General features: G+C 39.3%; 2 protein-coding genes across 2 annotated transcripts; both read left to right on the forward strand.

Moving 5' to 3' along the window:
• Positions 1 to 1,706: 1,706 nt before the first annotated feature.
• Positions 1,707 to 2,556, forward strand: LOC138870623 (uncharacterized). The gene is made up of 2 exons (XM_070148446.1): positions 1,707 to 1,739; positions 2,038 to 2,556. Exons 1-2 carry the CDS (start codon positions 1,707 to 1,709, stop codon positions 2,554 to 2,556), a joined length of 552 nt encoding a protein of 183 aa, XP_070004547.1.
• Positions 2,557 to 8,172: 5,616 nt separating this feature from the next.
• LOC138870624 (uncharacterized) lies at positions 8,173 to 12,188 on the forward strand. The gene is made up of 6 exons (XM_070148447.1): positions 8,173 to 8,515; positions 9,062 to 9,573; positions 9,990 to 10,085; positions 10,746 to 11,214; positions 11,365 to 11,612; positions 12,081 to 12,188. Exons 1-6 carry the CDS (start codon positions 8,173 to 8,175, stop codon positions 12,186 to 12,188), a joined length of 1,776 nt encoding a protein of 591 aa, XP_070004548.1.
• The last annotated feature ends 2,539 nt before the right edge of the window (positions 12,189 to 14,727 follow it).

Here is a 14,727-nt window from a genome sequence, read left to right on the forward strand (position 1 = left end):
AATTAAGGGATTTGAGGTTGGAAGTTTGGAAATGGGAGAAAAAGTACCCCAATGAATTTTTTTTAGTTTTGAATAGGAATTTGATGTCAGATTGGGATGATTTTTGTACGAGTGAACTCGTGAGTGAATGGGTGTTCAAAATTTGTGATTTTTACCCGATTCCGAGACATGGGTCCAGGGAGGATTTTTGGACCTTTTCCTATTTTCAGCCTTAGCTTTGAATTAATTAGTTAAATTAGTTGCTTGTAGTTTTATTTACGTTATGTAATTGATTTGATTAGATTTGGGCCACTCGAAGTTGGATACTCGTGGCAAAGGCGTGATATCAGATTGATTTTGAGCTTGGTTCGAGGTAAGTGGCTTCCCTAACCTTGTGTGGGGGAACTCCTCTTAGGATTTTGGCACTGTTGTTATATGAATGTCGTGTACGTGAGGTGACGAGTGCGTACTCATGCAAATTGTTGAAAACCCCCATTTTCATTAAGTAAATATCTATGTTTTCCTTTAATAGAGCAATACTAGTATGTGAAGCCTCCTGTTTAGCTTAGGAAAGTATGCCTATGTGACTTAACTACTTTACTTGGATTCTGTGTAACATGTTTAGGATAGAAATTACTTGTCTCCTTGATACGAACTTGAATAGAATTGTATATTTATCGTTGAGACTATTGTGTGTATTGATTGTTTTAGGTATTTACATTTGGGACTATGGAACGGTATCCCGGGAGATCCCCTGGTACTGGATATTTACTTTGGGAAGACGGAACGATATTCCGGGAGATCCCCCTGCACATTTATGATTTGTATTACGGGACGGTATCCCTGGAGATCCTCTGTGTATTTACGTTTGGGACGATATCCTGGGAGATCCCCTGTTGCTTTTGTGTGTGTACGGAGTTATGCTTTTTCTGTGATTTCATTTCATTGATTGTTAGCAATTATCTTCACTGCCATATTTCATACTACTTATCTTGTTATTTACATAATCAGTAGAGCCCTGACCTAATCTCTTCACTACTCGATCGAGGTTAGACTTGGCATTTACTAGGTACCACTATGGTGTACTCACGGCCTTTCCTGCACGTGTTTTTTGTGTGCAGATCCAGGTTCTACTTCTCAGCCATACTTCCAGTGAGGCGAGGCAATACAGAGACTTCGAGGTATATCTGCTGCGTCCGCAGACCTAGAAGTCCCCCTCTACTCTTCCTTTAGTTATAGATATTCCTGTATTTTTCTTCGTTGTTAGACTTTCTAGAGACTAGAAACACTATGTACCTCTGTAGCTTGTGATTTCATGAGATTTCGAGTTTTAGGAGTGCTATGTTAAGTTGATGGAGTGTTATTATTGTAAATTGTCGAGCGGCATTTTAAACTCCTTTATTATATTTTCATGTTAATTGTTAGTTTTGCATTTTTATTTCATTTTCGAGATTTTGTTAGGCTTACCTAGTTGTAGAGATTAGTTCCGTCACGATAGTTCACGAATAGAGAACTTGGATCGTGACAAGTTGGTATCAGAGCTCTAGGTTCATAGGAGTCATGAATCACAAGCCGGTTTATTAAAGTCTCGCGGATCGTTACGGAGACGTCTGTACTTATCTTCGAGAGGCTATGTAACTGTTAGGAAAATTTCACTTCATTTGATTCCTTTTGTGCAAAATTATTGATTTCAAAATTCTAAACCTCTGTCTTCTATTCTCTCACAGATGGTGAGGACACGTGCTACTGGAGATGACCAGGCACCTACGCCCCCTACTAGAGTCGCGAGCTTCCATAGAGGAGCCACCAGCAGCTCCAGCCGGATCCCAGGCGCCTGATACGCCTACTGTTACTACTACTCCAGCTCTCCAGGAGACCCTTGCACAATTCATGAGCATGCACACAACTTTAGCTCAAGCAGGGTTTATTCCCCTTGCTAAAGCCACATCTTAGGCCGGGGGAGGAGCACAGACTCCCACCACCCGCACTCCAGAGCAGCGGGTTCAGGTTGATCAAATCCCAGAGGTTATACTGGTACTGCCTGTATCCCCATTTCAGCCCGAGGATAGGGCCGCAGCTTCAGAGGAGGAGCAGCAAAAGCTTGAGAGGTATAAGAAGTACAAGCTACCTATATTCAGTGGTCTAGCATCAGAGGATACTCAGGGAATTCTGGAGGAGTGCCACCGTATCCTCCGCAGTATGGGTATAACAGAGTTGGGTGGGGTTTCTTTTACTGCCTTCCAACTTCGAGGTGCAGCCTATCAATGGTGCAGGACTTATGAGTTGGATAGTCCAACTGAGGTAGCTTCCCTTTTATGGACTCAGTTCTCTGACATGTTTTTGAGAGAGTATGTCCCTCAGAGCCTTAGGGACGCTTGGCGCGTGGAGTTTGAGCAGTTGCGCCAGGTTACTATTACTGTTTCAGAGTATTCTATCCATTTTAGTGACTTGTCTAAACATGCACCGGCCTTGGTTTCTATAGTTCGTGAGAGAGTTCGTCGGTTTATTAAGGGGCTCATTCCCAGCATCTGGTCTAGCATGGCTCGAGAGTTGGATATGGATATTGCTTATCAGTAGGTGGTGAGAATTGATAGGAGAGTAGAGGGCATGCTTGCTCGGGATAGGGAAGAGAGTGAGGCCAAGATATCTCGAGAGTCGGGCCATTATTCCGGTGCCCATGCCCTAGTTGCAATTCGTCATGGTAGGGGTTTTGTAAGTCGCCCTATTCACTCATCTCTTCTAGCAGCCAGTGGTATTCCAGCTCCGCCTAGACCTCAGGAGTCTTATTATGCACCTCTAGTATCTAGTGTGCCTCATGCACAAGGTGCCATACGTGGTCAGTCTACCAGACCTGGCCCAAGTCAGTCAAAGCCGCCACGTCCTCCCAAAGCTTGTTTTGAGTATGGTGAAACACGCCATATGGTAAGGGATTGCCTAGACTTAAGAGGGGTGCACCTCAACAGCCTTCTCAGCCACAACGTGCTCCACCGAGTCCCTAGGATATGATTACAGCACCAGCTGCCACCCCACCTACTCAGCCAGCCCGAAGTAGAGGTCGGGGTGGTAGGGGTCGTCCTAAAGGGGGAGGCTAGGCCAGATACTATGCCCTTCCTGCCCGCACTGAGGCTGTCACTTCTGATTCTGTCATCATAAGTATTGTTCCGGTCTATCATAGAGATGCATCAGTTCTATTCGATCGAGGCTCCACTTATTCTTATGTGTCTTCTTATTTTGCCCCATATTTGGGTGTATCTCAGGATTCTTTGAGTTCCCCTATTTATGTTTCCACTCCTGTAGGAGATTCTCTTATTGTGGACCGCGTTTATCGGTCGTGTTTGATTACTCTTAGTGGTTTTGAGACTAGAGACGATTTATTATTGCTCAGCATGGTAGATTTTGATGTTATCTTGGGCATGGACTGGTTGTTGCCCCCATTATGCTATTCTTGATTATCATGCCAAAATCGTGATGCTGGCTATGCCAGGTGTACCACGAGTAGAGTGGAGGGGTACTTTAGATCACACTCCCAGTAGAGTCATTTCATTTCTTAAGGCTCAACAAATAGTTGAGAAGGGGTGTGACGTGTATCTAGCCTATGTGAGAGATGTCAGTATTGATACCCCTATAGTTGATTCAGTCCCAGTAGTAAGGGATTTTCATGATGTGTTTCTAGCTGATCTTCCGGGTAAGCCACTCGAAAAAGATATTGATTTTGGAATTGATCTATTTTTGGGCACTCAGTCTATTTCTATTCGTCCTTATCGTATGGCTCCTTGTGAGTTGAAGGAGTTGAAGGAACAGTTATAGGAATTGCTTGATAAGGGCTTCATTCGACCTAGTGTATCACCTTGGGGTATTACTGTCTTGTTTGTGAATAAAAAGGATGGTTATATGCTTATGTGCATTGATTATCGCCAGTTGAACAAAGTGACAGTGAAGAACCGGTATCTTTTGCCTCGTGTTGATGACCTGTTTGATCAGTTGCAGGGTGCTTGAGTGTTTTCTAAGATTAACTTGTGTTAAGGTTATCATCAGTTAAAGATTCGGGAGCCAGATATCCCGAAGACTGCTTTCAGGACTCGGTATTGGGCTTATTTATGGTTTCAAAAGGTAAAATAGTAAGGCAACAAACAAAACACATATAACAAGTTTGGGGAAGCATATAAACAGATAAAAGAGCTCAAGCAGACCTCCTTAAATCAAAGAAAAGCATGTAGTTTAGCATGTCTTACACATACTGATTAGGGTCTGATTAAACTTAACAGTTGGGACAGACTGATTTATTGCATATTTCAGATAAGAAGCCCAAATCAGGCCTGCCTGCTGGTTGTAGTTAATAAAATCTGATTCCGTTTATAAACTACCCTATGGCTTGCCTAAGTGTTAGACAAAAATCTATAGGCATGATATCTACTGATTTCAGAAAAGATGAAGTATACTGATTTTAGAAAAAGTTTGTCAGTTATTCAAGAAAGACGAGTTTTGACAAAAGATCATAAATTCCGCAGACGTTAGACAATGATTTTAGATTTGTAGACAAGTGAGACGTTTCAGACTTGGTTATTAATTCCTATAGGCATTCTTTCTAGGCGTTGTTGATTTTAAACACTTTTACAGACATAGCAAGAGTGCAGAAATCCTATAGGCATGGCATCTAAATGCTATACTTCGTTTAAGCCTATGAACATGATATCTAAATGTAGTTAGTTGTTTAAGCCCTATAAACAGGTTTTCCTGGTGATAGATGCATATGCAGGATTCGGATTTCCAGTTAACTATGAGCATGGTATCTATAGGCAGGATATCCATATGAATGCAGAATTTCAGAAACCTATAGGTAGGATATCTATATGGGTGCAGAATTCCTTATATGCATAGTATCTACATATGAAAGTGCAGAATTCCTATAGGCAGGATATCTATGTGATATGCAGAATTCAGAAATTCCATATGAGCAGGATATCTACTCCTTTTACATGCATGGTTACCCTTCCCTTTTTACTAACCATCCCCAAAAGTTATTACAGTCCAAATAAAATAAAGAAAAATACATCAGAAATTAAAAATTACAACCAAGGAGAGCCTGATTCAGACTTCTTGTCTGAAGTATGAAGTAAACCAACTCCAAAGATCATGTTTCAAAGCCTTTCTCCCACTTGGGTGTGTTAGAGTTTCCTAAGAGTTTCATAAGAACTCCGGGCAGTGCTTACACCCAAATGTATCACCATATTAAGCCAAAGTGCAGTGTGGAAGGGCCAGTCCTCAGGTGTCCAAGTTCAGAGGGAACTCAAGGTCCCAAGGCAAGGCTCATAAGAAGGGGGCAGAACTTAGGAACTAAGAGAGAGTGTAAGTGCAGAATTCTGAAAGGGGGTGATCATAGGCTAAAAACTCGTATTTTAGTCATTGTAATAACACTTTAATTATTGCATTTTACAAAGGTTTGAGCTTAAATGATAATGAAATTGTACTAAATTCATGCTTTATGTCTTTCAGGAAGCTAATCCGGCTTAAGAATTAACTTTGGGATGAATTAGATTAATTTGGGGTTTTGAAGTCTGAGTAAAAGCTAAATAAATCAAGTCGGGATCGTGTTCGGGGGTCGCAAAGCAAGCACGGATAGAAAAATAAGAAAAAAACGAAGCAGCACAGAAAAATACACTGGGGCGCCGCGACAATGCAAAAATCTGCGCTGCATTGTTTTGCTACGTTAAAATGCATTCTGCCTCGGTCCAATCCTTGTACGCGGCACATGGGGCATCGTACGGGGCGCTGCGGACATGTAAAAATCATAGAACTACTCTATTTCGGTCTAAAAAGGGATAATTTATCAAAAACCCTTCACACACGATTAAAAAAAGGGGAAAACATCCATTATTGACGGAGGATACTGTTTTTGAGAGAGAAAAAGAAGAGGAGATCCATCTTGGAGGATCAAAATCAAGAGGAGACAACACTTTGGATCAAGGATTGAAAGAGTTTTTCTAAACCTTCTTGTAGTATCTATTTATTTTATGTTTAAGACTTATATTGTTGATGTAATTATGAGTGGCTAAAAACCCAAATATTTTGGGGTTATGGGTGTTAGATGATTATGTTGTTTGAAGCTTAGATTGATGATCTTGAAATTATCGTTAAGGGTTGTTTATTTGATTCTGCTGTTAATTATTTTACTGCGTAGCTAATAATGAAATACTATTTACGAATCTTAAGTTAAACTTGAAAAAGGAAATTCTTGATTGCATATAGAATCAAATAGAGCAAGATCTGGATCCTGGTCATCGGGTGAAAGATTCGCGATTAAGATAGGACTATACTTAATTGCCTTGTTTGGTTGAGAAATAGGATTTGTAAATGCATTTGAGTTAATATTACTACCATAGAAATATAGGTATTAATTTAACTTGAATAGGCGCATAAGAAATTAACAGATTCTTATGGGTATTATTAACCCTATAATCAATAACCCAGATAATTCAACAAATTATTTTTAAGCTAAAAACGTAGCATGATCTCTAGCAAGCCCATGACCCCGGGATATCTCTTTTATTAATTGTTAAAAGAAAAATTCATAAGTGGCGTAGTAGCTTTGCATTGTATTATTGTTTGTCTACTAGTTAAATTGTAAATTGGTTATTTATGTATTTTGTGATGAATTAGCTTGAATTGATAATTGTTTGAGTTTGCATCAGTCGTTAAGTTAATCACAAGTCCTCGTGAGAATGATACTCTACTTATTACTATATTACTTGAAGATCGCGTACACTTGCGTGAGTGTTTTGGTCGCAACAAGTTTTTGGCGCCATTGCCGGGGTCTTGGAAATTAGCTACTTGACTAAGTTAAGCTTTTATCAGCTATTGGTTTAAGTATTAATTTTCAGTTCACTTTGTTTGTGCCACGCAGGCTCTTCTCTTGATTGCGGAGGAGTAGAAGCACAAGCAATCTCTTCCCTCTTGATCCTGAAATTGAAAGAACACTTCATAGAGCGAGGAAGGAGTTGGAAGCTAGATACAAAACAGAAAGAGAGTTGGACATTTTAGTTCAACCACAGCCAACAGTGATGGCAGGTAATGGAGGGCGTCCGGTGATAGAAGCTGCAAGGCCAAATCTTGCTAATATGACTCAGGCTATTGTGAAGCTTGATATCACTGGTCACTTTGAGCTTAAACAGTACATGGTACAGCTGATTCAGTCCATTGGGCAATATGTAGGTCTATCTCATGAAGACCCGCAGAGGCACATTCAGAATTTTTTGGAAATCACGGATACTTACAACTATCCAAATGTTTCCAAGGACTATGTCAGGCTAACCTTGTTTCCTTTTTCATTGTTGGGGGAAGCTAAAGAATGATTGCAGAAAGAGCCTGCTAATTCAATCCATACTTGGGATGATTTAGCAAAGAAATTCTTAATCAAGTTTTTCCCCACTAAAAAGACAAAGTCTTTGCGGAGCCAGATTCTTGGGTTTCAACAATGGGATGGTGAGACTCTTCGCCAAGCTTGGGAAAGATACAAGAAACTACTCCGAGACTGTCCACATCATTGTCAAACTGATGAGGTATTGGGCCATACTTTTGTTGATGGATTAAATGAGACTTCAAAGATGAATCTTGATTCAGCTTGTGGAGGTAGTTGCATGGCAAGACCATATAGTGAAATACAACTTCTGCTAAACAACTTCACTGCTAATGATCATAATTGGCAAGGTGAGGGAGAACCAAGGAGAGCAATGAAACAGAAAGCTGCAGGGGTACTTGAACTTGATGATTTTTTTAGCCATGAGAGTAGATATAGCAAAATTGGCAAATCAAATGAATAGAATGATAATGAACCAGACACAACAAATGCAACATGTTCAACAAATGTCGATTTATTGTGAAATGTGTGGTGACAATCACACAAGTGACATGTGCCCAACGAATCCTGAATCTATTTATTATGTTGGACAACAAAGCAGAGGTCTGATGAACCAACAGGCACAATATGTTAACACTTACAATGCAAATTGGAAAAATCATCCTAATTTCTCTTGGGGTGGAAATCAATCAAATCAGAATCAATATAGACCCCAAGGAAATTTTAATCAACCTCAAAGGCCACCCCAGTAGGTAGAAGAAAGTACAAATGATTTGTTGAAGAAATTGTTGCATGAAAATCAACAACTCAGAACTGATTTCAGAAATCTTGAATGGCAAATGGGACAACTAGCTGCAAATCAAAACACTAGACCTGCAGGTGCTCTTCCAAGTGATACAGAGAAAAATCCGCAAGTTAGTGCAATTACACTTAGAACTGGAAGGGAATTAGAAGAATTTCCAAAGAAGAGAAAAGACAAGCCTATACCTGAGGGTGAATTGATTCTCAAAGCAACACAGGAAGCAAAGAAAGATGATACAGTTTCAGCACCTCTGAATGTTCCAAGGCCACCACCACCTTTTCCACAAAGATTGCAGAAAACGAATAATGATCGCATGTTCAACAAATTTCTCTCTATGTTGAGCCAGATTCAATTGAATATTCCGTTGGTAGATGCAATTCGTGATATTCCAAAGTATGCCAAGTACATAAAAGATATTGTGGCTAACAAGAGGAGATTGACAGAATTTGAAACAGTTGCACTTACTGAGGAGTGCACTTCAAGGGTCCAAAATAAGCTTCCTCAAAAGCTTAAGGACCCTGGCAGCTTTACTATCCCTGTGAGAATAGGCAATGTTAATGTAGGCCATGCACTTTGTGATTTTGGAGCAGGCATAACTTTGATGCCATTGTCCTTGTACAAATAATTGGGTTTGGGAGCTCCAAAACTCACCACTATGATGTTGCAACTAGCAGACAGGTCCATAGTTTACCCGGAAGGGGTGATTGGAGATGTGCTGCTGAAAATTGGGAAATTCATTTTCCCGGCTGATTTCATTATCTTTTTTTGAAGTAGATGAAAAGTTCCTATTATATTGGGAAGACCTCTCTTGGCTACAGGTGATGCTATAATTAAAGTAAGAGAGGGAAAAATGATCATGAGAGTTGACAACGAGGAAGCTGTTTTTAATGTATACAAAGCAATTCAACTTCTTTGCCATTATGAAGAATTGTCTATGATAACTGTCATGGAGATGGATGAGCAACTTATTGCCCCAAGTGTATATTTGAAGGATTCTTTAGAGAAAGCAATTGTGTTATTCGAGATTTTGGAGATTAATGATGAGGTTGAAGAGATGAAGCATATTTTGAATACATCATGTGAATATATGAAAGTTTTACATCCCTTTGAACCTTTGAACAGACCAAATGGTCCTCCTCTGAAGCCATCAATTGAAGAAGCTCCAAAATTAGAACTAAAGACTTTACCTTCTCACCTTCATTATGCTTATTTGGGTAGTTTTGATACGTTACCTATTATTATTTCTTCTGATTTATCTGAATTGCAGGAAGAAAAGTTGTTGAGAGTACTACGTGAGCATGAAAAAGCAATTGGGTGGACAATGCCTGACATAAGAGGTATTAGTCCAGCTTTTTGCATGCATAAAATTCTCATGGAGGAAGGACACAAGCCGAGCATAGAACAACAACGCCGCCTAAATCCCAACATGAAAGAGGTGGTAAGAAAAGAAGTGATTAAATGGCTTGATGCATGTATTGTATTTCCAATCTCTGATAGCAAATGGGTAAGTCCAGTCCAATGTGTTCCAAAGAAAGTAGGAATGACCGTAGTGACAAATGAAAACAATGATCTGATTCCCATTAGAACTGTTACTGGGTGGAGGATTTGCATAGATTATAGAATATTAAATAATGCCACCCGAAAAGACCATTTTCCTCTCCCCTTTATTGAACAAATGTTTGATAGATTAGCTGGGCAAGAATACTACTGTTTTTTGGATGGTTACTCGGGGTATAATCAGATTGTTATAGCCCCAGAGGACCAAGAGAAGACCACATTTACATGTCCCTATGGGACATATGTATTTGAAAGAATGCCATTTGGTTTTTGCAATGCACCTGCGACTTTTCAAAGGTGTATGATGGCTATTTTTACATGGTTGAAAGATTTATGGATGATTTTTCTATATTTGGATGTTCTTTTGATGAATGTTTAATGAATCTTGACAAGGTACTTGCTAGGTGAGAAGAAACAAATTTGGTACTAAATTGGGAAAAATGTCATTTCATGGTAAGAGAAGGCATAGTCCTAGGGCATAAAGTGTCCAAGAATGGATTGCAGGTAGATAAAGCAAAGGTGGAAGCAATTGAAAAATTACCTCCACTGACATCAGTTAGAGGCATTCGTAGTTTCTTGGGCCATGTAGGTTTTTATCGTCGTTTCATTAAAGATTTTTCAAAAATTTCATCTTCTTTGTGCAGGCTTCTTGAGAAAGATACATCCTTCAAGTTTGATGATGCTTGTGTGAAAGCATTTGATGAGTTGAAAAGAAGATTAGTTACTGCACCAATTATCATTGCTCCAGATTGGAAACTTCCATTTGAGTTGATGTGTGATGCAAGTGATATAGCCATTGGAGTTGTTTTGGGGTAGCAGAAGGAGAAAATCTTTTACTCCATTCATTATGCGAGCAGAACTTTTAATCCAACTCAAATGAATTACACTGTTACTGAAAAAGAGTTGCTCACAGTAGTATGGGCATTTGATAAGTTCAGGTTCTATCTAGTGGGAACCAAAGTCATAGTTTACACATATCACTCAGCTATCAGGTATTTATTTGCAAAGAAAGATACCAAGACAAGGTTAATCCGATGGGTTCTTTTTTTGCAGGAAATTGATTTGGAGATTCGAGATCGAAAAGGGACAGAGAATCAGGTTGCAGATCACTTATCTAGGCTGGAAAATCGAGGCCATGTCACTGAAGGAGAATCAATCAAAGAAACATTTCCTGACGAACATTTGCTAGCCATCACTTCAGATGAAACCCCGTGGTATGCTGATTATGTGAATTTCATTGCAAGTGGGGTGACTCCACCAGAATTCACAGCTGATCATAGAAGAAGATTCTTACATGACGTGAGATTCTACATGTGGGACGAGCCTTTTCTATACAAGCAATGCGCAGATCAATTGGTAAGAAGGTGTGTCCCTGAGGAGCAGATGAATGCAATATTGCATTATTGTCATTCTTCTCTTTATGGAGGTCATCATGGTGGAGACAGAATTGCACAAAAGGTTCTGCAATCAGGTTTTTACTGGCCAAAATTGTTTAAAGATGCACATGCTTTTGTTAAAAAATGTGAGAGGTGTCAAAGAACATGTACAATCACGAAGAGGAACGAAATGCCTTTGCAAAATATTTTGGCAGTAGAGCTCTTTGATGTCTGGGGAATTGATTTCATGTGACCATTTCCATATTCTATTGGGCACAGATATATTTTGGTTGCAGTCGATTATGTGTATAAGTGGGTTGAGTCCATTGCTCTTCCTACTAATGATGCAAAGGTAGTGGTAAGTTTCGTAAAGAAGTACATTTTCACACGCTTTGGAACTCCAAGGGTGTTAATAAGTGATGGAGGAACACACTTTTGCAACAAATTGTTGAAAAATGTTCTAGCAAAATATGGGGTAAGACATAAGGTTGCTACTGCATACCACCCTCAAACGAGTGGTCAAGTTGAAGTGTCAAACAGAGAGGTAAAACAGATTTTGGAGAAAATAGTGAGTGCAAATAGAAAAGATTGATCCGGTAAGTTAGAAGATGCATTGTGGGCTTACCAAACTGCATACAAGACTCCAATAGGTACTTCTCCATACAGGTTAGTTTATGGAAAGGCATGTCATTTGCATGTTGAGCTAGAACACAAAGCTTATTGGGCAATCAAAAAGCTAAATATGGATATGGACTTAGCCGGTGAAAAACGACTGCTACAACTCAATGAACTTGATGAGTTTCGGTTGCATGCTTATGAAAATGCCAAGTTATATAAAGAAAAGACCAAGAGGTGGCATGACAAGCACATCCAACATCGTGAGTTTGAGCCGGGTCAAGAAGTTCTCTTGTTTAATTCAAGGCTAAAGCTTTTTCCAGGAAAGCTTAAGTCCCGTTGGGCAGGCCCTTTCGTTGTGGTAAGTGTGACTCCTCATGGAACAGTTGAATTGCAGGACATAAATTCAAGTGTTACATTCTTGGTGAATGGACAGCGAGTAAAACACTATTGGGGTGGTGATATTAAACGTCACAAGACCTCGGTAGATTTGGTTGATGCATGATGAAGTGTTGAGTCGTGCCGCGACGATAAATTAGGCGCTTGTTGGGAGGCAACTCAATGACTAACATCACTAACTTGTAATTTTAGTTTAGAAATATTAGCTTTTAAATGTATAATGTTTTTAGTCAGGTGCAAGCATGAATTTGACATACAATCAATGTACAATGATGTAGGGGGTAAATTGTGAGCTAAAAAATCAAAAAATAGGCTAACTATATGAAACATTAGCCTACCGCATCGCATGGGGTGTCGTAACACACACCGCGCTAGGAAAATTGCATAGATGAGGTAGAATACAAAATTTTCGGAGAAGCTGGAAAATTTGGCCTACCGCGCCGTGGGATGCGCCGGGGGGGGGGGGGGGGGCTCCGCGGTAGGCCATTGTCATATAAAAAAAAATTATTTCCTTAAATCCGAACCCCTCCCCTTATTTCATTATTTCACTACCCAAACTCTCTTCTTCTCAAACACTAAACTCAAACCCCAACCAAACAAATTCACTCAAAGATTCATCCACAAATCCTTCTTTTTCTTGCAAGGTAAGTAGTCTCTTCTCTCTTTTCCTTCAAACTAGTAGTATTTCATTTGTTTATTTCCTTCTATTTTCACGTATATTTTTATAAACCCTAGCAAGAATTGTGTTCATAATTTTCTTTTAGTTTCTTCTGTTAATATTGTTGAAATTAGTATTACAAGCTTAGCATGTATATTCTTTTTGTGGTTATGGAGGATTTGAAGGTGTGTTGAGGTGAAATGGATTGAAATTCTTGTTGAAGATTGTTGAGGATTATACTAATTCGAAAATACATATAAGAAAGTGAAAAATTGTGCTTTGAATATTATTGTGGAGATGTGATGATGTTATAGTTGTGAAGTGAGGTATATTTGATTGTTGATATGGTTAATTCACCTCATTACAAGTTAAAATTTGAGAAGTGCAAGAGATGCTCACAATGTGATTGATAAAATGTCTAAGTGACTTGAAATTAAGTAATATCTCAAAATAAGAAACAAATTGCATTGTGAGATATTATTATTGGTAACAACTATAACATTAGGCTAAACCATGATTTTTCGCTGTCTTTATATAAAAATGAAATGTAAGATTCGTGCTAATGTGCCTATGTAGTATATTTTGTATAATAATTTTGAATTTCGTAAAATAGACTAATTTCTTTTTATGTTTATTTTTAATAATAATTTAGCTTAATTTTGTTTAATATTTATGTTTATGCTTAGTATTAATCTCTGTTACATGTTAAGTGTCAACATGATGATACCATAAGTGTGGGATATTTACTCTACTTGCTCTTAAAATAATTTTGTGTATCTTTAACTAATATATCATGTTGTGTAGGTATAATGTCCCGGCGCCCAAGCAAAATATCAAATACTGGCCTATCTGAGGCTGCATCTACTAGCCGACGTGGAGGTAGAAGGGAACCACCTCCGGCACCAGTGGAGGAGGAAGAGGAACACTTTGACCCTGATGCAGATGAGGTGCCAGAATGCAAATATGGCATCAGGGCTATTCCAGCCCATACAATACAATGGTTCCAATCCTTTGTCCCTGCTGTGCCACCAACCCCAGAAGTTGCCATAGATGAAGCAAAGCTTGCCCGTAAGTATAATGCCATATATACTAACATTCGAGCTTTGGGTTTTGAAAGGTTGTTTCGCCAAGGTGATAGTGTGAACATCAACTTGGTAAAAGAATTTTATGCCAATTGGCAACCAGGAGGTGATTTAGATGCAAGCTATCAAGTTAGAGTCAGAAATAGAGTAATCCCATTTTATTCAAAGGTCATCAATCAAATAATGGGTCTCACTGAACATTTTCATAAGCTATTTCAGAGGTTCCTTCGTAGACCAGATTACCCTGATATTCGCAGGCAGTTATGTGGTGCAAATTTCTTTGCCTTGTGGACTAGAGATTCAAATGAGTTCCACAAGGAGATGAAAAAAGGATCATTCCAGCGTCCTGCACGAGTTGTTTTGAAGATAATTAATGCCAAATCATGCCAACACAAAGTGATACAGACGTATCAAAACTAAAGGTTTGCTTGATTTATGCATTTTTAACAGGAATGCAGGTTGATCTGGGGAAAATTATGCTGGAACTCATGTCAAAGGTGAGACCTTTTGGGGGACGCCACCTACACTATCCGAGTATGATCACTCGATTATTGCAGACGCACTTCATTGAAGAAGAATATCACTATGATCGGCGGATAGAAGTAACATATCCTATCAGGGCGCTTGATGTCACGACTGTGATAGATTCGCCTGCAGTTGCACTTAATGCCGATCAAAGGTTTGTCCGGGTGGAAGAGACTTTGCAGATAGTATTTGCTGACATGCGCCTTTGCGTATCTAGAGGGGAAGTGAACTTGGAAGAGTTGCAACAAAATCACCCTCTATCTCCTTTGCCTCAACAGTGGTTAGGACTGGCTAAGCAAGGACAAATCCCATCGGATGAAGATGTAAACTCTATTCCCTCAGATGACGAGGAATATTTGCGCACCTTTGAGGATGAAGAT

Source organism: Nicotiana sylvestris, chromosome 6 (assembly GCF_000393655.2).
Source record: "Nicotiana sylvestris chromosome 6, ASM39365v2, whole genome shotgun sequence".
NCBI classification, from domain to species: domain Eukaryota; kingdom Viridiplantae; phylum Streptophyta; class Magnoliopsida; order Solanales; family Solanaceae; genus Nicotiana; species Nicotiana sylvestris.

Coding starts and splice junctions, on each gene's coding strand:
- LOC138870623 (XM_070148446.1), top strand. CDS start 1,707: ATGGTGAGGACACGTGCTACTGGAGATGACCAG. Junction 1,740..2,037: donor GTGCTACTGGAGATGACCAG/GCACCTACGCCC, acceptor TCCCCATTTCAG/CCCGAGGATAGGGCCGCAGC.
- LOC138870624 (XM_070148447.1), top strand. CDS start 8,173: ATGGGACAACTAGCTGCAAATCAAAACACTAGACCTGCAGGTGCTCTT. Junction 11,215..11,364: donor ACATGCTTTTGTTAAAAAAT/GTGAGAGGTGTC, acceptor TTTTGGTTGCAG/TCGATTATGTGTATAAGTGG. Junction 11,613..12,080: donor TTGAAGTGTCAAACAGAGAG/GTAAAACAGATT, acceptor GTTGAATTGCAG/GACATAAATTCAAGTGTTAC.